Here is a 23,412-nt window from a genome sequence, read left to right as displayed (position 1 = left end):
GTGATGATATAGTTGTAACACACATATGTCTTTCGGAGTTTATCTAGGATTACAAAATTAATTAATTAAGAATAATAATAATAATAATAATAATTTTTTAAAAAAAATTGCTTAATGTACATTTAGGCTAAATTTAGGGCATGACATAATTAAATAAGAAAAGTCTCTCTAATTAATTAAAGATTATTTAATTAAATAGAAAAATTAATTATGAGTGCATATCTCATTTAATCAAATTAAACATCTCAACAAAATCTCTCTTTAGTTCAAAAAGGGAAATTTCTAGTTCACTATCAATAAAAAATGAGTTAAATTAGTTAACTCCTTTTTCTACTCAAATTGAATCAGTTAACTCTTTATTTTATTCAAATTAAATCTGTTAACTCCCTTAAATTTGGAAATCTCCTTTTATGACTGAACTTCACCTTTAATCCTGACCGTTGATTGAAATCGATCTCAACCATTGATGAATTCTAGGAAAGTCTATTTAAGAGACCCTCATCTCTTGATTTTGAAAGGTTGAATGAGAATTTGCATCGAATTGTTGCTGGAATTCATACTCACATTTCCTCATATTCACATACGCAAAGATTAAGTTTGACCAAAAGTTGACCAGATTTAACCACGGTTGACCTAAATTCACTCGTTTCGAAAAGAATTTTGAAATAATTAAACAAAATTATTTAATTAAATGGAGTACTTAATTCTAATTCATTAAACAAAGTTATTTAATTAAATAAGAAGTCATTCCTAATTAATTAAATGAAGTTATTTAATTAAATAAGAAAAATGTCTCTAACTAATTAAAGATTATTTAATTAAATAGAAAAAGTAATTATGAGAGCATATCTCATTTTATTAAATTAAATATCTCAACAAAATCTCTCTTCAGTTCAAAAAGGGAAATTTTCAGTTCACTATTGATCAAAAATGATTTAAATCAGTTAACTCCTTATTTTTCTCAAATTAAATCTGTTAACTCCCTTGAATTTTGGCAATCTTCCTTTATGACTGAACTTCACCTTTAATCCTGACCGTTGATTGAAATCGATCTCAACCGTTGATGAATTCCAGGAAAGTCTATTTAAGAGACCCTCATCTCTTCATTTTGAAAGGTTGAATGAGAATTTGCATCGAATTGTTGCTTGAATTCATACTCACATACGCAAAGATCAAGTTTGACCAAAAGTTGACCAGATTTAACCATGGTTGACTTGAGTTGACTAGTTTTGAAAAGAATTTTGAAATAATTAAACGAAATTATTTAATTAAATGGAGTACTTACTTCTAATTAATTAAACAAAGTTATTTAATCAAATGAGAAGCCATTCCTAATTAATTAAATGAAGTTATTTAATTAAATAAGAATTGTGTCTCTAATTAATTAAAGATTATTTAATTTAATGGAAAAAGTAATTATGAGAGCATATCTCATTTTATTAAATTAAATATCTCAAAAAAATCTCTCTTCAGTTGAAAAAGGAATATTTCCAGTTCACTATTGATCAAAAATGAGTTAAATGAGTTAACTCCTTTTTCTACTCAAATTGAATCAGTTAACTCCTTATTTTACTCAAATTAAATCTTTTAACTCCCTTTAATTTTGAAATAATTAAACAAAATTATTTAATTAAATGGAGTACTTACTTCTAATTCATTAAACAAAGTTATTTAATTAAATAAGAAGTCATTCCTAATTAATTAAATGAAGTTGTTTAATTAAATAAGAACAGTGTCTCTAATTAATTAAAGATTATTTAATTAAACAGAAAAAGTAATTATGAGAGCATATCTCGTTTTATTAAATTAAATATCTCAACAAAATCTCTCTTCAGTTCAAAAAGGGAAATTTTCAGTTCACTATTGATCAAAAATGAGTTAAATCAATTAACTCCTTTTTCGACCCAAATTGAATAAGTTAACTCCTTATTTTACTCAAATTAAATCTGTTAACTCCTTTTAATTTGGAAATCTCCCTTTATGACTGAACTTCACCTTTAATCCTGACCGTTGATTGAAATCGATCTCAACCGTTGATGAATTCCAAGAAAGTCCTTTTAAGAGACCCTCATCTCTTCATTTTGAAAGGTTGAATGAGAATTTGCATCAAATTGTTGCTGGAATTCATACTCACATTGTCTCATATTCACATACGCAGATATCAAGTTTGACCAAAAGTTGACCAGATTTAACCACGGTTGACTTGAGTTGACTAGTTTTGAAAAGAATTTTGAAATAATTAAAAGAAATTATTTAATTAAATGGAGTACTTACTTCTAATTAATTAAAACAAGTTATTTATTTAAATGAGAAGCCATTCCTAGTTAATTAAATGAAGATATTTAATTAAATAATAAAAGTGTCTCTAATTAATTAGAGATTATTTAATTAAATAGAAAAAGTAATTATGAGAGCATATCTCATTTTATTAAATTAAATATCTCAACAAAATCTTTCTTTAGTTCAAAAAGGGAAATTTCCACTTCTCTATTGATAAAAAATGAGTTAAATCAGTTAACTCCTTTTTCTACTCGAAATGAATCAATTAACTCCTTATTTTACTCAAATTAAATCTGTTAACTCCCTTTAATTTGAAAATCTCCCTTTATGACTAAACTTCACCTTTAATCCTGACTGTTGATTGAAATTGATCTTGTAATGCGCCGCCAAGGGATCCAAAGAATTTCACTAAGTTTGCCAAACAATTTTTTTTTAAAACATGAAAGTAAAACCATTCATACACATTTGCGGAAGCAATAGTAACATCCAACTGAAAATAACATAACATAACAGATTAGATTCTTTAAAGATCCCTTAACGTTGAATTACTACTAATCATAAATTATTCATCTAACATTACATCCTTAACGTTGAAATAACAATCATACATCCAATGTTCATAAATTACATTTTCAGATTGCTCAATCATCCACCATACATATCACAGGGTATGAAAAACTTAAAAGAATAAACATCCCTTAAATAAAGTACATCATCATCCAATATTAATCCATGATGCAATAACATAAATGAAACCATAAACCATACATGATACATCATTATCATAAAGATATAAACATCCATCATAAAAGATAACCATATATCACAAACATAACTAACTAAATGCACGGTTCCTCCCAACCGTAAATAGCATCATTAGACCATCGTGGATCCTAGCCATCCCTCCGTGTGTAACATTCCAAAGCACCGAAGAGATCATCGGCTATTAACATAGTAGGAATGTCACTCCTAAAACATCCTACTAACATGCAATAGTAAAGCATAAAGTAAACATCATCTAACAAGCAAGGTAAAGCAAATCATCAATATAAGAAACATACCAGTAAATACATCCATCATAGGGTATATCATCTATCACAATGCTTCAAGATCATAATGAAGAATAAATACCAACCAAGGATACTCCAGCCATAGTGTCTCAGACGGATCTCAAATGATAAGAGTGAAAATACACTACCACTCGACCGTGCTGAGGAGATAATCTCAAGTCCCAAACAAGCTATCAAAACTACAAGTATAAATCTCTAAGTCCAAGAATCCTAAAAGTATACTAACTCAAAGGTTCCAACACACACAAAATCGACATCTAATTTCCAGAGGCACACAATGACATCTAGGAACCTACTATGTAAGCGGGAAAGTGTCATCGCATTTATCTCATACAAGTTACCCTGGCAGTTAGCTAAACTCCACAGGTCCATACAAATCTCATGCGGCCACTAGTATCCTCTCATACTGATGAGGCATACTATGGAATGCAAAGTCGCAACCATGTGTATCACTACTCCCATCCTAGCCTGTACAAGCGCTCAAGGCATGGGCGAGAACATCAAAAAAATTATCTTTTTAGGTTCATTTAATCCCAATTTAGTGTGTAAATGTTATCACTCATTAACCAAACTTACAATGAGTTACCCTGGCAACCACTTAGGGCCCCGGCCCCCATTGCAAGCCACTTCCCGACACTACAAGTAGATTACCTACCCTAATGCTCATGGAATCATAAAATCACCACAGTTATTTACTTCTTCTTTGATTGAGAATTTGCATCGAATTGTTGCTGGAATTCATACTCAGATTCGCTCATATTCACATACGCAAAGATCAAGTTTGACCAAAAGTTGACCAAATTTAACCACGATTGACTTGAGTTGACAAGTTTCGAAAAGAATTGTGAAATAATTAAACAAAATTATTTAATTAAATGGAGTACTTACTTCTAATTAATTAAACAAAGTTATTTAATTAAATGAGAAGCCATTCCTAATTAATTAAATGAAGTTATTTAATTAAATAAGAAAAGTGTCTCTAATTAATTAAAGATTATTTAATTAAATAGAAAAAGTAATTATGAGAGCATATCTCATTTTATTAAATTAAATATCTCAACAAAATCTCTCTTAAGTTCAAAAAGGGAAATTTTTAGTTCACTATTGATCGAAAATGAGTTAAATCAGTTAACTCCTTTTTCTACTCAAATTGAACCAATTAACTCCTTATTTTACTCAAATTAAATCTGTTAACTCCTTTTAATTTGAAAATATCCCTTTATGACTAAACTTCACCTTTAATCCTGACCGTTGACTTAAACCGATCTCAACCATTGATCAATTTTATTAAAGTCTATTTAAGAGACCCTCATCTCTTCATTTTGAAAGCTTGAATGAGAATTTGTATCGAATTGTTGCTGGAATTCATACTCACATTTGGTCATATTCACATACGCAAAGATCAAGTTTGACCAAAAGTTGACCAGATTTAACCACGATTGACTTGAGTTGACTAGTTTTGAAAAGAATTTTGAAATAATTAAATGAAATTATTTAATTAAATGGAGTACTTACTTCTAATTAATTGAACAAAGTTATTTAATTAAATGAGAAGCCATTCTTAATTAATTAAAGATAATTTAATTAAATAGAAAAAGTAATTATGAGAGCATATCTCATTTTGTTAAATTAAATATTTCAAAAAAATTTCTCTTCAGTTCAAAAAGGGAAATTTTCAGTTCACTATTGATAAAAAATGAGTTAAATCAGGTAATTCCTTTTTCTACTCAAATTGAATCAGTTAACTCCTTATTTTATCAAATTAAATCTGTTAACTCCCTTTAATTTGGATATCTGTCTTTATGACTAAATTTCACCTTTAATCCTAACCGTTGATTGAAATCAATCTCAACCGTTGATCAATTCCAAGAAAGTCTATTTAAGAGACCCTCATCTCTTCATTTTCAAAGGTTGAATGAGAATTTGCATCGAGTTGTTGGTGGAATTCATACTTACATTTGCTCATATTCACATACGCAAAGATCAAGTATGACCAAAAGTTGACCAGATTTAACCACAGTTGACTTGAGTTGACTAGTTTCGAAAAGAATTTTGAAATAATTAAATGAAATTATTTATTTAAATCGAGTACTTACTTCTAATTCATTAAAAAAAGTTATTTAATTAAAAAGGGAAATTTTCGATTCACTATTGATAAAAAATGAGTTAAATCAGTTAACGCCTTTTTCTACTCAAATTGAATCAGTTAACTCCTTCTTTTACTCAAATTAAATCTGTTAACTCCCTTTAATTTAAAAATCTTCCTTTATGACTGAACTCCAACTTTAGTCCTGACCGTTGATTGAAATCGATCTCAATCATTGATGAATTCTAAGAAAGTCTATTTAAAAGACCCTCATCTCTTCATTTTGAAAGGCTGATTGAGAATTTGCATTGAGTTGTTGCTGGAATTCATACTCACATTTGCTCATATTCCCATACACAAAGATCAAGTTTGACCAAAAGTTGACTAGATTTAACCACAGTTGACTTTGAGTTGACTAGTTTCGAAAGGAATTTTGAAATTATTAAACGAAATTATTTAATTAAATATAGTACTTACCTCAAATTAATTAAACAAAGTTATTTAATTAAATGAGAAGCCATTCCTAATTAATTAAATGAAGTTATTTCATTAAATAAGAAAAGTGTCTCTAATTAATTAAAGATTACTTGATTAAATAGAAAAAGTAATTATGAGAGCATATCTCATTTTATTAAATTAAATATCTCCTCAAAATCTCTCTTTAGTTCAAAGAGGGAAATTTCCAGTTCACTATTGATCAAAAATGAGTTGAATCGGTTAACTCCTTTTTCTACTCAAATTGAATCAGTTAACAAATTATTTTACTCAAATTAAATCTGTTAACTCCCTTTAATTTGAAAATATTCTTTTATGACTGAACTTCACCTTTAGTCCTGACCATTGATTGAAATCGATCTCAACCATTGATGAATTCTAGGAAGGTTTATTTAAGAGACCCTCATCTCTTCATTTTAAAAATTTGAATGAGAATTTGCATCGAATTGTTGCTAGAACTCATACTCACATTTGCTCATATTCACATATGCAAAGATCAAGTTTGACCAAAAGTTGACCAGATTTAACCACGGTTGACTTAAGTTGACTTGTTTCAAAATTTTTTTTGAAATAATTAAATGAAATTATTTAATTAAATAGAGTACTTATTTATAATTAATTAAACAAAGTTATTTAATTAAATGAGAAGCCATTCCTAATTAATTAAACGAAGTTATTTAATTAAATAAGAAAAGTCTCTAATTAATTAAAGATTACTTAATTAAATAGAAAAAGTAATTATGAGAGCACATCTCATTTTATTAAATTAAATATCTCAACAAAATCTCTCTTCAGTTCAAAAAAGGAAATTTCCAGTTCACTATTGATAAAAAATGAGTTAAATCAGTTAACTCCTTTTTCTACTCAAATTGAATCAGTTAACTTCTTATTTTACTCAAAGTAAATCTGTTATCTCCCTTTAATTTGGAAATCTCCCTTTATGACTGAACTTCACCTTTAATCCTGACCGTTGATTGAAATCGATCTCAACCATTGATGAATTCTAAGAAAGTCTAACTAAAAGACCTCCATCTCTTCATTTTGAAAGGTTGAATGAGAATTTTCATCGAGTTGTTGCTAGAATTCATACTCACATTTGGTCATATTTACATACGCAAAGATCAAGTTTGACCAAAAGTTGTCTAGATTTAACCACGGTTGACTTGAGTTGACTAGTTTCAAAAAAAAAATTGAAATAATTAAATGAAATTATTTAATTAAATGAAGTACTTTTAATTAATTAAAAAAAGTTATTTATTTAAATGAGAAGCCATTCTGTAAGGACCCTCCTTGTATGTACTTATTTAATATAAATCTCTCTATTAGCAATTATAGGTGATTCAAATAGATATGAAGTAATGTTTATATTGTGAATGTCCTAATGAATTAAGAGCAGTTGACACATCCATGTTTTAAAACTCAGTGATTTGGGAACTACTACATTATCTCGACTGTTTAAATATTAACATTTCACTAACGATGATACGAGGCATTTTTACCTGATGATAGGGGTTTTGAATTTTGATACCTCGGTGATTAAGTTTTGTGCTTTAGATAGTTCAGTATTCTTTAATTAATGATGTTTATGATATTTAATTATATGCATGCCTAACGATGATTATTCTAGTATTTTAATCTAAATTAATGAATAAAGTTACATTGATTATGTAATTTCAAATGATTAAAGACATGTAGAAATAAGAAAGGATGGCTTAAATGAAAGATTCATGTTTTGAATTGTGAGGCCTCACCCCGACCCATCCTAGCACCTATGATACATTGTTATTTTTGATACTCATGATGACATGTCAAAACATTATTGGATACACTGAACTTTGTTATGCTATTTTGCGATGTGTGATGCTTACTTCAGTTAGTTGATTTTGTTATTTAATGCTTATAAATATGTATAATGATGAAAGAAAATGTATGCAAGCTAACACATTTGGTTATGCAAGTCGAAAGGCTAGAAATATGAGTAGAATTAGATAAACAACTATTTATTAAGAAGTAGATGCTTTAAATTATATATAATTTCCCTTAGCATGTTAATTCATATTATGCACGTGATTTTGGACCTACTGATGTGTGCAATGAGTGTGCAGGGAAATCAGCCTAGATAACCCAATGGAAGAAATGGAGTTAAATTTCTTGTTAATTTTGTGCTAATTTTATATTGTAATTCTTTAAAGGTTGTAATTTGATCTTACTATGCTACTAACTTTTAATTAGTCCTAATGAGCCCTTAAAGGCTTAACAACATTAAATTTAAGCACCCCTATGGATAAGAGTATGGGTGGGGGTACTTTCCAACCCTCTAGCCTCCTAGGTTGACTCTTAGGGTCTCTTAAAAACCCTATTATAGGCTGATTTCGAAAATGGGTTGTCCTTTACTTGGGTTAGCAAAACCAACCTCCATCTTGTGTTACTTGAACCCTAGTGGGGTTAAGGACCATACTTAGAGGTCTTTTTGGGGGAACTTTAGTTTTTTTGTCACCCAATCCTCTAGTTTTGGAGGAAGTCTTGAAGATTGAAGGAAGAAAGGGAAGCTCTTATCAAATCACCATTGTCATAACTCTTTGATGAAGGTAGGAGTTCTTCACTCCATGAATGGTTCTTCATGTGTGTTCATATTTTGAATATTGCTTGAATCATGTTGGAGACATTATGTAGTTTTGCATTTCTTGTTGTGTGTTGGGGGTGGATTTGGGATGGATTTTATCTTGTTTTATTTTGATGTTATTCATATGCCTTCTTGATGTTTTTTTTTTGTTTTTGAGAGGTTTTCATGGGGATGTTCTTGGCAACACTCACCCTTGGATAGGGAAGAAGTGGCCATGCTTGGGGAAAGGGCCTTAGTTGGACCTCAATAGTGTAGAGTCTCCTCTCATGGAGAGAGGAGGGAGAAAGGGTAGGGTGTATGGGCTCCTACTTGTCATCCCATACCTTGTTGTTATTGATAATTCTTGAATGTGGAAAAGAATGGAAATCCTTGTGGATATAGCCTCGAAAGGGCCTTGTGAAAGAATGGAAGTTCTTGAAGTTTTAGCCCCGAAAGGGCTATGTGATGGTATGGTGATTGACTTCTCCTATTGAGAAAATCCACCTTTCCCCTATATTGGTTCATTGTTGGACCTATTGTGCAACTGGATGGGAATGCATGTTTAAATTAAGTATCTCCTTGTGTTGTTTATCCCCATGTTGGTTCTTGTCTCTTCCATGTTTTCTCTTGATGCAATGAAGACATTCGATTAAAGTTCTCTTGTGAAAGCCTTGAAGATAACTCAATGAATTATGATATTATGTAAGTTATAATTGAATTTGATGTAGTGGTAAAGACATCGGGTTTTCTTACTGGTTCTTTCCCGATGGAGCCTTGAACCAGGATAAATAATAGAGAAAAAAAAAAGATTATGAAAATCTCCTTGCATTGTTTTTATGTGGTTTCAGACTTTGCATATGGATGTGAGAAAATAGAATGATAGATAATGTCTTTGAATTATGAATGGTCAAGTTTTCAATTATGTTAAGATAATTTGTATTTGACTTGTACTTAACTTTCGTAATTATACATGAGTGTGAGGAAGTAAAGAAGTTCTATTCAAATACGCATATATTACTTTTAATCCAATTATCACCCTTGTTTTTAAAACACAAATTGTTAATAAGTTTATGCCAGTATATATTTTGGGCATGACACATTCCTAATTAGTTAAATGAAGTTATTTAATTAAATAAGAAAAGTGTCTCGAATTAATCAAAGATTATTTATTTAAATAGAAAAAGTAATTATGAGAGCATATCTCATTTTATAAAATTAAATATCTCAACAAAATCTCTCTTCAGTTCAAAAAGGGAAATTTCCAGTTCACTATTGATAAAAAATGAGTTAAATCAGTTAACTCCTTTTTCTACTCAAATTGAATCAGTTAACTCCTTATTTTACTCAAATTAAATCTATTAACTCCCTTTAATTTGGAAATATCCCTTTGTGACTGAACTTCACCTTTAATCCTGACCGTTGATTGAAATCGATCTCAACCGTTGATGAATTCCAGGAAAGTCTATTTAAGAGACCCTCATCTCTTCATTTTGAAAGGTTGGATGAGAATTTGCATCGAGTTGTTGCTGGAATTCATACTCACATTTGCACATATTCACATACTCAAAGATCAAGTTTGACTAAAAGTTGACCAGGTTTAACCATGGTTGACTCGAGTTGACTAGTTTCGAAAAGAATTTTGAAATAATTAAACGAAATTGTTTAATTAAATAGAGTACATACTTCTAATTAATTAAAAAAAGTTATTTAATTAAATGAGAAGCCATTCCTAATTAATTAAATGAAGTTATTTAATTAAATAAGAAAAGTGTCTCTAATTAATTAAAGATTATTTAATTAAATAGAAAAAGTAATTATGAGAGCATATCTCATTTTATTAAATTAAATATCTCAACAAAATCTCTCTTCAGTTCAGAAAGGGAAATTTCCAGTTCACTATTGATCAAAAATAAGTTAAATTACTTAACTCCTTTTTCTACTCAAATTGAATCAGTTAACTCCTTATTCTACTCAAATTAAATCTGTTAACTAACTTTAATTTGGAAATCTCCCTTTATGTCTGAACTTCACCTATAATCCTGACCGTTGATTGAAATCGATCTCAACCGTTGATGAATTCCAGGAAAATCTATTTAAGAGACCCTCATCTCTTCATTTTGAAAGGTTGAATGAGAATTTGCATCGAATTGTTGCTAAAATTCATACTCACATTTGCTCATATTCACATACGCAAAGATCAAGTTTGACCAAAAGTTGACCAGATTTAACTAGGATTGACTCAAGTTGACTAGTTTCAAAAAAAAATTGAAATAATTAAATGAAATTATTTAATTAAATGGAGTACTTACTTCTAATTAATTAAACAAAGTTATTTAATTAAATGAGAGGCCATTCCTAATTAATTAAATGAAGTTTATTAATTAAATAAGAAAAGTGTCTCTAATTAATTAAAGATTACTTAATTAAATAGAAAAAGTAATTATGAGAGCATATCTCATTTTATTAAATTAAATATCTCAACAAAATCTCTCTTCAGTTCAAAAAGGGAAATTTCCAGTTCACTGTTGATCAAAAATGAGTTAAATCAATTAACTCCTTTTTCTACTCAAATTGAATCAGTTAACTCCTTATTTTACTCAAATTAAATCTGTTAACTCCCTTTAATTTGGAAATCTCCCTTTATGACTAAACTTCACCTTTAATCCTGACCGTTGATTGAAATCGATCTCAACCATTGATGAATTCCAGGAAATTCTATTTAAGAGACTCTCATCTCTTCATTTTGAAAGGTTGAATGAGAATTTGCATCGAATTGTTGCTGGAATTCATACTCACATTTTCTCATATTCACATACGCAGATATCAAGTTTGACCAAAAGTTGACCACATTTAACCACATATGACTTGAGTTGACTAGTTTCAAAAATAATTTTGAAATAATTAAAGGAAATTATTTAATTAAATGGAGTACTTACTTCTAATTAATTAAACAAAGTTATTTATTTAAATGAGAAGCCATTCCTAGTTAATTAAATGAAGTTATTTAATTAAATAATAAAAGTGTCTCTAATTAATTAGAGATTATCTAATTAAATAGAAAAAGTAATTATGAGAGCATATCTCATTTTATTAAATTAAATATCTCAACAAAATCTCTCTTTAGTTCAAAAAGGGAAATTTCCACTTCTCTATTGATAAAAAATGAGTTAAATCAGTTAACTCCTTTTTCTACTCAAATTGAATCAGTTAACTCCTTATTTTACTCAAATTAAATCTGTTAACTCCCTTTAATTTGAAAATCTCCCTTTATGACTAAACTTCACCTTTAATCCTGACCGTTGATTGAAATTGATCTTGTAATGCCCCGCTAGGGGATCCAAAGAATTTCACTAAGTTTGCCAAACAATTTTTTTTTTAAAACATGAAAGTAAAACCATTCATACACATGCGCGGAAGCAATAGTAACATCCAACTGAAAATAACATAACATAACAGATTAGATTCTTTAAAGATCCCTTAACGTTTAATTACTACTAATCATAAATTATTCATCTAACATTACATCCTTAACCTTGAAATAACAATCATACATCCAATGTTCATAAATTACATTTTCAGATTGCTCAATCATCCACCATACATATCACAGGGTATGAAAAAGTTAAAAGAATAAACATCCCTTAAATAAAGTACGTCATCATCCAATATTAATCCATGATGCAATAACATAAATCAAACCATAAACCATACATGATACATCATTATCATAAAGATATAAACATCCATCATAAAAGATAACCATATATCACAAACATAACTAACTAAATGCATGGTTCCTCCCAACCGTAAATAGCATCATTAGACCATCGTGGATCCTAGCCATCCCTCCGTGCGTAACATTCCAAAGCACCGAAGAGATCATCGGCTATTAACATAGTAGGAATGTCACTCCTAAAACATCTTACTAACATGCAATAGTAAAGCATAAAGTAAACATCATCTAACAAGCAAGGTAAAGCAAATCATCAATATAAGAAACATACCAGTAAATACATCCATCATAGGGTATATCATCTATCATAATGCTCCAAGATCATAATGAAGAATATATACCAACCAAGAATACTCCAGCCACAGTGTCTCAGATGGATCTCAAATGATAAGAGTGAAAATACACTACCACCCGACCGCATGGAACCTAAGTGGTCCACTCCCACCGTGCTGAGGAGATAATCTCAAGTCCCAAACAAGCTATCAAAACTACAAGTATAAATCTCTAAGTCTAGGAATCCTAAAAGTATACTAACTCAAAGTTTCCAACACACAAAATCGACATCTAATTTCCAGAGGCACACAATGACATGTAGGAACCTACTATGCAAGTGAGAAAGTGTCATCGCATTTATCTTATACAAGTTACCCTAGAAGTTAGCTTAACTCCACGGGTCCATACAGATCTCATGCGGCCACTAGTATCCTCTCATACTGATGAGACATACTATGGAATGCAAAGTCGCAACCATGTATATCACTACTCCTATCCTAGCCTGTACAAGCGCTCAAGGCATGGGTGAGAACATCAAAACAATTATCTTTTTAGGTTCATTTAATCCCCATTTAGTGTGTAAATGTTATCACTTATTAAACAAACTTACAATGAGTTACCCTGGCAGCCACTTAGGGCCCTAGCCCCCATTGCAAGCCACTTCCTGACACTACAAGTAGATTACCTACCCTAATGCTCATGGAATCATAAAATCACCACAGTCCTATGCAAGTGACTGTAAAGAAATCCAAAAGATAATCCATAAAAAGAATCATCAAATATCCATGATAAAAGCATCAAATATCCACAATAAGAATCATCAAATCTCCAAGATAAGAATCATCATAATCTCCATGAGCATTTGAAAAGCATCCATAGAAAATCATGACCACAACAGTTCTCTATTGGCAACTGAAGGCATCACTGATAATCATAAGTATCCATTGGTTCTCAATAACCAAAATAAATCATCACATCTAGTGGTTCTCAACAAGCGACCAAGAATATCTCAAAATCACACTGATTGAAGACTCCAAATTGGTTGAGTCAAACATGTCTCAACATGACATTATTAAGAAATAAACTGACATTTTAGTCCTATCATGGCAACTAGAAAAAAAACCAAGGATAACTGATCGATGACTCAAAAATGATTAGCTCAAGTGTCTCATACACATACATCTCAACTTCACACATGAAGACTGATGAACAATTAAAATCACTAGATACAAATATTTCATAGAGCATATGATCACATTACCATGGTTGGATTTATAAAGATTGAGACCAAATAAGATTAACATGCCATCACATCTCATAACCCCCGAGCCTCTGGTAACAACCTAAGACTGGTCAACACTAGCCAACCCAAAACCCAAAACAAGAAGCATTTAGAATACACGATGCAAACACATGTTTTGGTTTTGCTATATTACATAGTTGAATCAAGTGTAGGGGTTTCCAGTTTCCATTTTCAAGTATACTTCAAGTTTATAAAGTTATCATCATTTGACCTACAAGTCCCTGATAGCATTATCCTTCAATTATTAAGAATTACATTCTAAGAATAACTTAAGGATAAATATTCACTAAACTGATCATCATTGACCTTAATTAAATTGTTCTCTATTTTAACCATGATCCATATTCTAATTGATTAACTCTTCTTTAAAGGTTACTTCAACTTCCAAAATAAATCAAGGATCATTATTTGTCAAAATGTAAGAAAGTTAATTACTAGTCTTCGAATAAGAAGATTATAACTTTATTAAAATGATCAATTAAATCAATTAATTCTCATAAGTGCACAATCCATGACCTTTCAAAATTCTAATAGTTGTCAATTAGAAACTTAATTAAGTATTACTAAAGTTTGAGTCTTTTAATTTAATCGTTATCATCGTTGACAACCATATAATATCTAAGGTCATAATTCAAGTCATAAAACTTATCAATTTTGACATCAATATTTCTACAATCTCATTAAAAGAATTATATCAATTAAATTTCTACTACATAACTTAATTATTAATTAAATCTAATTAACTCTAATTAATTTAACTAATAATTACATATCCAAGGCAACGTTCCAATTAATATTAGTTGACTAATAACTAACTAGAATTCTGTAAGATAAAAGTCAACTATAATTCAATACTCAAATGATCATATTAATAATTCAATAATAATAATTTATTAACAAGCTATTTTGAAAATCTTAATAATAATCTTGTAACATCCATATTTATCTTACTAATATTTTTTTAACAATTTCGTATTAATGATAATCATTTCAAGTTAAAACTCTATCGCATTTAATTATATTGACAACTCATTAATTGATTAAAATCAATTATAATCCAAATCCAAAAATTATTATCTTTTGCAAAACTTCAATCAATAAATAATCTCCACTAGATTAACTTTAATCAAATTATTTGATATCTATTTAAACTATTTATTATTTATTAATAGTTTTTTAGACCCAACAAACATTAATAAATAAACTAATCACAACTATAAATAGTCGATCTAGAGAATCTTTACATAAACTTCATTAGTTAATATTTAACTAACTCTTAGTATGATTAAGGTATAACAATAAGATACCTAATAATTCAAACGTATTAACATAACGATGTTATAATGTATAAATGACCCATTGTCCAATATCAATAAAATTTGAATTACTTAATTTTAAATCATCTCGTAATATAAAATTACCATCTCCAAATTAAATGTTATTTAAAAGAAATCCTCCATTCTCTAACAATTCAATATCTCTTTTTAATTTAATAATAACTAACAAATTATTATTAAATTAATAAACTATACTTATCATTAGTTGTTAACATCTATATGTAATTCTCCAACTTAAGGTATCAACCCCTTTATTAATTCATAATTAATTAAATCAGTTAATGGAACCTATAATTCGCCAACTCAATTAAGATGACTAAAAATTACCATAATCTAAATCACTTAATTATAATAACAACTTATTAACATCAGTACTTAATAACTAATTAACAACTTATTAATAATCATAAAACTAGTAATTAATAATAATAATTATTAAAATATATAATAATCCATATCTAATAAAAATTTATATGTGAAAATCAAAATAATTAAAAATGATTTCTCAAAACATCATCTCTTATAAATATTTAATATATATTAAATAGTGTTTAATATATATTAAATAATATATACTAAACAGTACTTAATATAAAACTTACACTAAATGATATACACATAACAAAAAAGAGCAAGCGATTACAATCGTTGCGGCTCATATTGTGAGGCCTCGCCCCAACCCTCCATAGCCCTAGTTTTTATTTTATCATTTTCTTACTCACGACTCGAGATGGTCGAGATATTATCAGATACTTGAACATAGCATATTATTTCATGTTGTGTGATGTTGTTTTCAGTTATTGATGTCCGGCATTTAATGCTTTATGTATATGTATGTGATGAATTAAGTAAAATGTAGGATTAACACATTGATTTTGGAATCTTTATGATTAAGGATATAAGTAGGATGCAAGAAACTCTGATTTATGTATGTTTCAATTCATGTAAATTTTTGACATGTATATATGTACATATGATTTTTGGGACTACTGATGTGTGCAATGAGTGTGCAGATATTTTAGTCGAGGAAACCGACGGAGGAACATAACTGATCTCTATGTGCTAATTTTGGAAACCTTGTTGTTCTTAATTCATGTATTTGTATTGTGAGATGTATGTATGTATCTCCTTGTGATCAGTAAATGTTAATGTTCGTAACTATGTTCTGTTAGTGTCGCTTGACACTCGTGATATTATTTGTGCTCCTCAGCGTGCTAGTTAGGGTTAGCTATGTAACCCTTGGACCTAAGTCGGACTAAGTTAGTGTCAGTTTGCTAATTGAGTTCTTAATCAGGGTTAGTCATCCCTAATCTGGATTAGTGCTTAATCTGGTTTTTAGTGTTGTTTGATGGTCCTAATTATTTTTTAAGCTTTGTTTGGCTCTTAAGCTATTCCTAAGGCTTTAAAACTTGAAATAATTATACCCAAGGGGTATGGGTATGGGTTAGGGGTCTTTTTCAACCCCTAAGCCCCTTTTGTTGACTTTTGAGGCCACTCAAAAAGTCTCTTTTTGCCTTTGTGCGAAAATTGCAAGTGGTTGCCATGAGTTGTCTTACCCCACCTCCTCTTAGGGTTTAACCATGGTGTAGGTTGAGTTAGGAGTTTCTAGAATTGCTAGTGGGTGGGGATAGTTATTGCTCCTTTTGGTGGTTGAGTTTGAGGCCTATTTGAGAGGCCCTTCTTAGACTTGTGGAGGTTGTTACCCAATCTCTACATTTAGAGAGGAATTCTTGAAGGTTGAAGGAAGGAAAGGGATACTCTACTCAAACTTGTTCATTGCCATTACCTCTTTGTGAAGGTTGGAATCCTCATCTCCCTTGTTCAAATTTCAGTCTTGTTTCATGCTTATGCTACCTTGCTATTGTTTCTATGTTTCTATGTTTGTGGGTATGTTGGGAAGCTTTGGAAACCATGTTATTTTTGGTTGATTTCCTTTCATGTTTATGTTTGCAATTTTGAGATTTTTCCTGCATGGGTGTTTTGGTATTACTCACCCTTAGAGAGGGCAGAAGTGACCAATTTTGGGAAAGGTCTGTTTAGTCGGACTCCATCCAGTGTAGAGTCTCTTCTCGGGATGAGAAGAGGGAGAAAGGGTAGGGTGTTATGGGCCCCTACCTGCTAGCACAAACCTTGTATGATTCTGGTATGTTGAAATGGAAGAATGAAAGTTCTTGGTATATAGCCCCGATTGGGCATTTGTTGGTGTTGTGTTTGACTTCTCCTAGTTGGAATAATCCACCTTTCCCTAGTGTTGATTCATTGTGAATCATATTGTGAAAACCATGTATGAATATGTATGTTCGATTGTCTCTTGGTTATGTTTTGTTGTCACCTAATTAGAATTCTGTTCCATCCATGGTATTAAGAGATGTGTTGCAGAAAGCATTATAAATCCCTTGATGAGGGTCATGAAGAAAACTCAATTAAATTGTTGTAATTGGGATTGTTATCATATGTATCTTGTAATTTCAATTTTGATTGTAATGGCCACGACGCCAAGTTTTCTTCCTGGTTCTTTCCCGACTGAGCCCTTGAATCAGGTTGTTAATAAAATAAGTGATTGAGTAATTTTGGTTCTCTTGAAGTTTTTGTATTTTATTTTATCACGTTAATATATATTAAAGATGAGTTTGATATGATTTAGTTCATGGTTGTTTGTGTTGAAAGTAAATTTGCAAGAACATGTCGGAAAGGACCATGTCAAGATATCCAAACTTAAATTTGAAACATGATAGAGGAAAGAACTTTGTGTGTTTTGATACTCTCTCCAAATGAATAGAACATTATCATTATGATCTCCTTAATTGCTCTATTGCCCTAAGATTAGTTTAGATACTATGTTATTCAATTATATCCTCCATCAGTTATATTAGTTAGTTAAATAAATTCGTAGATGATTATACTATGTAATACGAGTATCATTGAAATGCATAGCGTTTAAAGTTCATGAAAATTATTAATCAGGAATTCATAAGAAATTTATGTAGATTTGATGATCTTGCAATAGTTTATTTTGTTGAGCATCATGCATAAAAGGTGGTATATTAATATCATTTAAGAATTAAAACACCAATCCTATAAGACTGCATAGTTAGACCAAAACCATCAAGTAAGTTTCAAAGATGCATATAAAATTGGTCTGTAGGAGCACATATACCATTCTGGAAATTGTATGGCAAAAAAAAAAGAGTTCATACTATTACAGTCTAATATTATAATAGATCCTCAATGAAAAAAAAAAAACAATACTTTATAAATATCTAAATATCCCTTCCTACCATATAAACTTTATGTCATTAATGTTTCCTCACCTCTACTTGGACGTCAGTTGGAAAGAGGTTTCAAAATATATATTTATATATAAAAAAATGTTTTATTGCTGCAAAGTCCAATTGTCATCATGTGGGTGATGTCACCTGTCCTCTCTCTTAAATTTGCAGTGATCATGATGGCTTGTTTTATATGTTTTCTTTCCACCTCCTTATTTCCTCATTGAGCGCTCACACAATTTGAGGGAAGCATTAATGTTGGTGGTTAAGCAAAAAATATATATTTTTTCTTTGGCTTGGTCTTTGTTTGTTTCCCAGGCGCTGGTCACCACCTCACGCATCCACTTGGGACTGCGCGACGGTCGCCCACGCGGGATCAGGGGGGGCCCGACCTACCATGTGCAGGCCTTGGGCAGTGCGTGTGCAGGGGGGGCTTAGGGTAGTATAGGGTAGTGTGGGGTAGCTTAGGTTAGTTGTTAATAATTTTAGTTTGTAAGTTGTTAGTTTAATTAATTTAAAATTGTAAGTTAATTTTTTTATTTTAGCATGTTAGTATAGGTGTTAAGTTAGTTAGTTTAGATGGAAGTTTAGTATATGTTAGTTTAATTTAGTTTTTTAGATTTAGTTTTTATTAATATGTATTAGTTGTTAGTTTTATTGTGATTAGTTATGATATGTTTGTTAGTATTAGTATTAATTATTTAGTTGTTTAATTATGTTTGTTTAAGTTTTAATATATATTTAATTTAGTAATATTCATTTTAGTATTAGATATTAAAGTTAGTTTTAGATTTAAGTAGTAGTTAGAATGCTAATGCTTGCTTAGTTGTAATTAGGGTGTAAAAATTAGTATATTTATTAAATTATTTTTGATGCAAAAAAAATAAAAATTTGTTGTGTGTGTTTTTGCCCTCGTAGTCTGGGCATGACACATATGCAAATACGTAGCCACCGGCTTAATAAGCCGTGTGGCCTCTGCAACATCTTCCGCAGTACAGGCATCATTATCAAATGTGCAACCTGTAGTTACAAGTACTGGTCGCCGCCAGAGGTAATAAGGCAAGTGGGGTGCAGTGGGTATAAACCCTGCCCCCACCAAATGACTAATATATTTTTTAAAATAAAACAAAACGTATTACGAATTGCGAATTCGGATCAATTTCGATTGCGATAAAATATTCGATATTCCACTAAATAAATATATATGTATATATATATATATATACATATGTATGTATATATATATATAAATATATACATATGTATGTATATATATATATATATATATATATATACATATGTATGTATATATATATAAGTATATATGTATATATATATGTGTGTGTGTGTGTGTGTGTGTGTGTGTATATACGCAAAGTTTTTGTTCTACAACATTAATATATATGTGTATATATATTGCAGATTTGAAAAGATAAATAATCATGTATAGAACATATACACAGTTTTAAAAGACTTCCAAAGCTAAGAATATTTGTTTCTCTAAATTTATCCAATTCATCCAATAGGTTTGGTTATAGTTTTAGAAACCTTTTTTAAATTTATTTATCAATTTGATTTTTAATTCGAACCCAAACCTGATTTAGGTCTAATTTCCTTCCTAGATTAAAATTAGGGTTTTTTATTGCTTTCTTTGTAACTCTACATATCTAGATTCCAATTTAATTGTAGATTCAAACACAAGAGTATTCAGACAGACATGATGAAGACAAGAAGAGAAATAGTGCAAAGAGAATATGCGAATATCACGAGTGCACCTAGACACTGATGCTAATTTGTCTTGCCTCAGAAGTCCATAGAAAATCTCCTCCTTCTCCAACATTTGCAATTCTTCCATGATCCAAGCCAACCGAATCCTCCAAGTTACTAGAAGTGCTAGAAGAAGCATGGGAGCATATAGAAGCATATGAGCATGAAGAAGAATATGGGCTTGTAGCTTGTGGCTTCCATTAAGCTTGTAGCTTGTGGCTTCCATTAAGCTTGTAGCTTGTCCAAATACACTGGGAGAGCCTCTATTTAAAGGCCTCTAAGATGCATCTAGAGTGTCTCTAGAAACAACTAGAAGATAAGCATGACAACCAAGCATGAGTCTTCTTCAACCTTCTAGATAAGTCTTAAGGTTGTAGACACCATGTGCTCAAATAAAATGCTAACTCCTAAGTGTAGACAACTTGTGCATTCTTAGAGTGCAAACTTCTGTGTTGTCTACATGACAATTTTCGAGAATTTTCCAACTCCTATGTGAGCAAATATTAAAATAATATTTAATTTACTCTTTCTAATTTAATTAATTTATTTATTAAATCTCATGCACTAACTTTTATAATTCCACTTTTCAATCTTAATATATTTATATTTTAATCACATGAAATTTAGAATCTTTTTTTAATTTAAATATATCTTCTACTTTTTAAATTTCATTTTCCAAAACTTAATTGCTAAAATATTTATTAGCTTTAATAATATTATTATTTAGTCATTTATTTAAAAATGAACTCCAAATATATTATTATTAAAATAAATATTGTCACATTCCAAATTTAAACTTTAAACTTTTTATTTTCAAATTTAATTATTTTATTTAATTAATTTCCAAATTAATTAAATAAAATAAATATTAAAATACCATATCAATTTTTCATTAAATTAAACCATTAATTAAATCTTTTAATTAGGCTTAATTAATAGAAAATACATCAAAGACTCATAAGATAGAAATATGAAAACCCCTCATAGCCAAAATACATAAAAAATCAAACTAAGGGTTTAAATCACGAATTACATTATCCAACGTATTTGGAGGGTACTCAACTCAGATACTTGTCCTAATTTTTCAATTAGAACAAATGGCTTAAAGGGTTGAAATTTGGACTTGAAAATTTATCTCCCCTCTCTTATCATTGAGATAATATGATAGGGTACGCTCATCCTGACAATTCAAGGAAGTCGATACCTGGTACCTGCAACCTGCATAAAAACCATGCATGTACAAGCACAATATATACTAAACTAAACAAAAAATGGCAAGAAGTGTTGCATCATGTAGATCCTGACTAGCAGGTGACTACGACTCCCTTCCTTAACCACATCAGACACGCCATACAAAATAAAACACGCAAAGAAAACACACACACCATACACATGCAAGTATGGGGTAAGTATCCATAAGAAAACACATATGATAATAAATAACTGAAAGCAATGTAATAATCATCATCAACAATTGCGAACACTAAAAATAACCATCATACATACATGAAAAGTAGAGTTTAAGTAATCTCATCACATAATAAACTGAATCCATAGAAGAATATCTGATAATCTCAAAACAATGCTGCTAACCATCAACATAAATCTAGCCCTAAAAGAATTCAGCAACGATAACAAAATGCGAACTAGGGGCAGGCACTATAGATCTCAACCGTTGATGAATTCAAGGAAAGTCTGTTTAAAAGACCCTCATCTTTTTATTTTGAAAGGTTGAATGAGAATATGCATCGAATTATTGCTGAAATTCATACTCACATTTGCTCATATTCACATATGCAAAGATAAAGTTTGACCACAAGTTGACCAGATTTAACCACGGTTGACTTGAGTTGACTAGTTTCGAAAAGAATTTTAAAATAATTAAATAAAATTATTTAATTAAATGGAGTACTTACTCCTAATTAATTAAACAAAGTTATTTAATTAAATGAGAAGCCATTCCTAATTAATTAAATAAAGTTATTTAATTAAATAATAAAAGTGTCTCTAATTAATTAAAGATTATTTAATTAAATAGAAAAAGTAATTATGAGAGCATATCTCATTTTATTAAATTAAATATCTCAACAAAATCTCTCTCCAATTCAAAAAGGGAAATTTTCAGTTCACTATTGATAAAAAATGAGTTAAATCAGTTAAGTCCTTCTTCTACTCAAATTGAATCAGTTCACTCATTATTTTACTCAAATTAAATCTATTAACTCCTTTTAATTTTGAAATCTCCCTTTATGACTGAACTTCACCTTTAATCCTGACCATTGATTGAAATCGATCTCAACCGTTGATGAATTTCAGGAAATTCTATTTAAGAGACCCTCATCTCTTCATTTTGAAAGGTTGAATGAGAATTTGCATTGAATTGTTGCTGGAATTTATACTCACATTTGCTCATATTCACATACGCAAAGATCAAGTTTGATAAAAAGTTTACCAGATTCAACCACGGTTGACTTGAGTTGACTAGTTTCGAAAAGAATTTTAAAATAATTAAATGAAATTATTTAATTAAATAGAGTACTTACTTCTGATTAATTAAACAAAGTTATTTAATTAAATGAGAAGCCACTCCTAATTAATTAAATGAAGTTATTTAATTAAATAAGTAAAGTTTCTCTGATTAGTTAAAGATTATTTAATTAAATAGAAAAAGTATTTATGAGAGCATATCTCATTTTATTAAATTAAATATCTCAACAAAATCTCTCTTCAGTTCAAAAAGAGAAATTTTCAGTTCACTATTGATAAAAAATGAGTTAAATCAATTAACTCCTTTTTCTACTCAAATTGAATCAGTTAACTCCATATTTTACTCAAATTAAATTGGTTAACTCCCTTTAATTTGAAAATCTCCCTTTATGACTGAACTTCACCTTTAATCCTGAATGTTGATTGAAATCGATTTCAACCGTTGATGAATTCAAGGAAAGTCTATTTAAGAGACCCTCATCTCTTCATTTTGAAAGGTTGAATGTGAATTTGCATCGAATTGTTGTTGGAATTCATACTGACATTTGCTCATATTCACATACGCAAATATCAAGTTTGACCAAAAGTTGACCATATTTAACCACGATTGACTTGAGTTGACTAGTTTCAAAAAGAATTTTGAAATAATTTTTAAAAATTATTTAATTAAATGGAGTACTTACTTCTAATTAATTAAACAAAGTTATTTA

At 29.7% G+C, this 23,412-nt stretch overlaps 1 protein-coding gene across 1 annotated transcript in view; it reads left to right on the top strand.

The window, feature by feature from the left end:
* The first annotated feature begins 19,373 nt into the window (after window positions 1-19,373).
* Window positions 19,374-23,412, top strand: part of LOC149529664 (uncharacterized) — a 72,260-nt gene continuing 68,221 nt past the window's right edge. Inside the window, exon 1 of the mRNA XM_089808172.1 lies at window positions 19,374-19,499. Within this exon, the coding sequence (XP_089664298.1) occupies window positions 19,374-19,499 (126 nt within the window). The remainder of the gene's footprint in view (window positions 19,500-23,412) is intronic.

This window comes from Cupressus sempervirens, chromosome 11, assembly GCF_028749045.1.
Source record: "Cupressus sempervirens isolate cs-2001-9-10 chromosome 11, ASM2874904v1, whole genome shotgun sequence".
Classification (NCBI taxonomy): domain Eukaryota; kingdom Viridiplantae; phylum Streptophyta; class Pinopsida; order Cupressales; family Cupressaceae; genus Cupressus; species Cupressus sempervirens.
The sequence above is the reverse complement of the archived record's forward strand: the minus strand, read 5'-3'. Positions and strand labels throughout refer to the sequence as shown.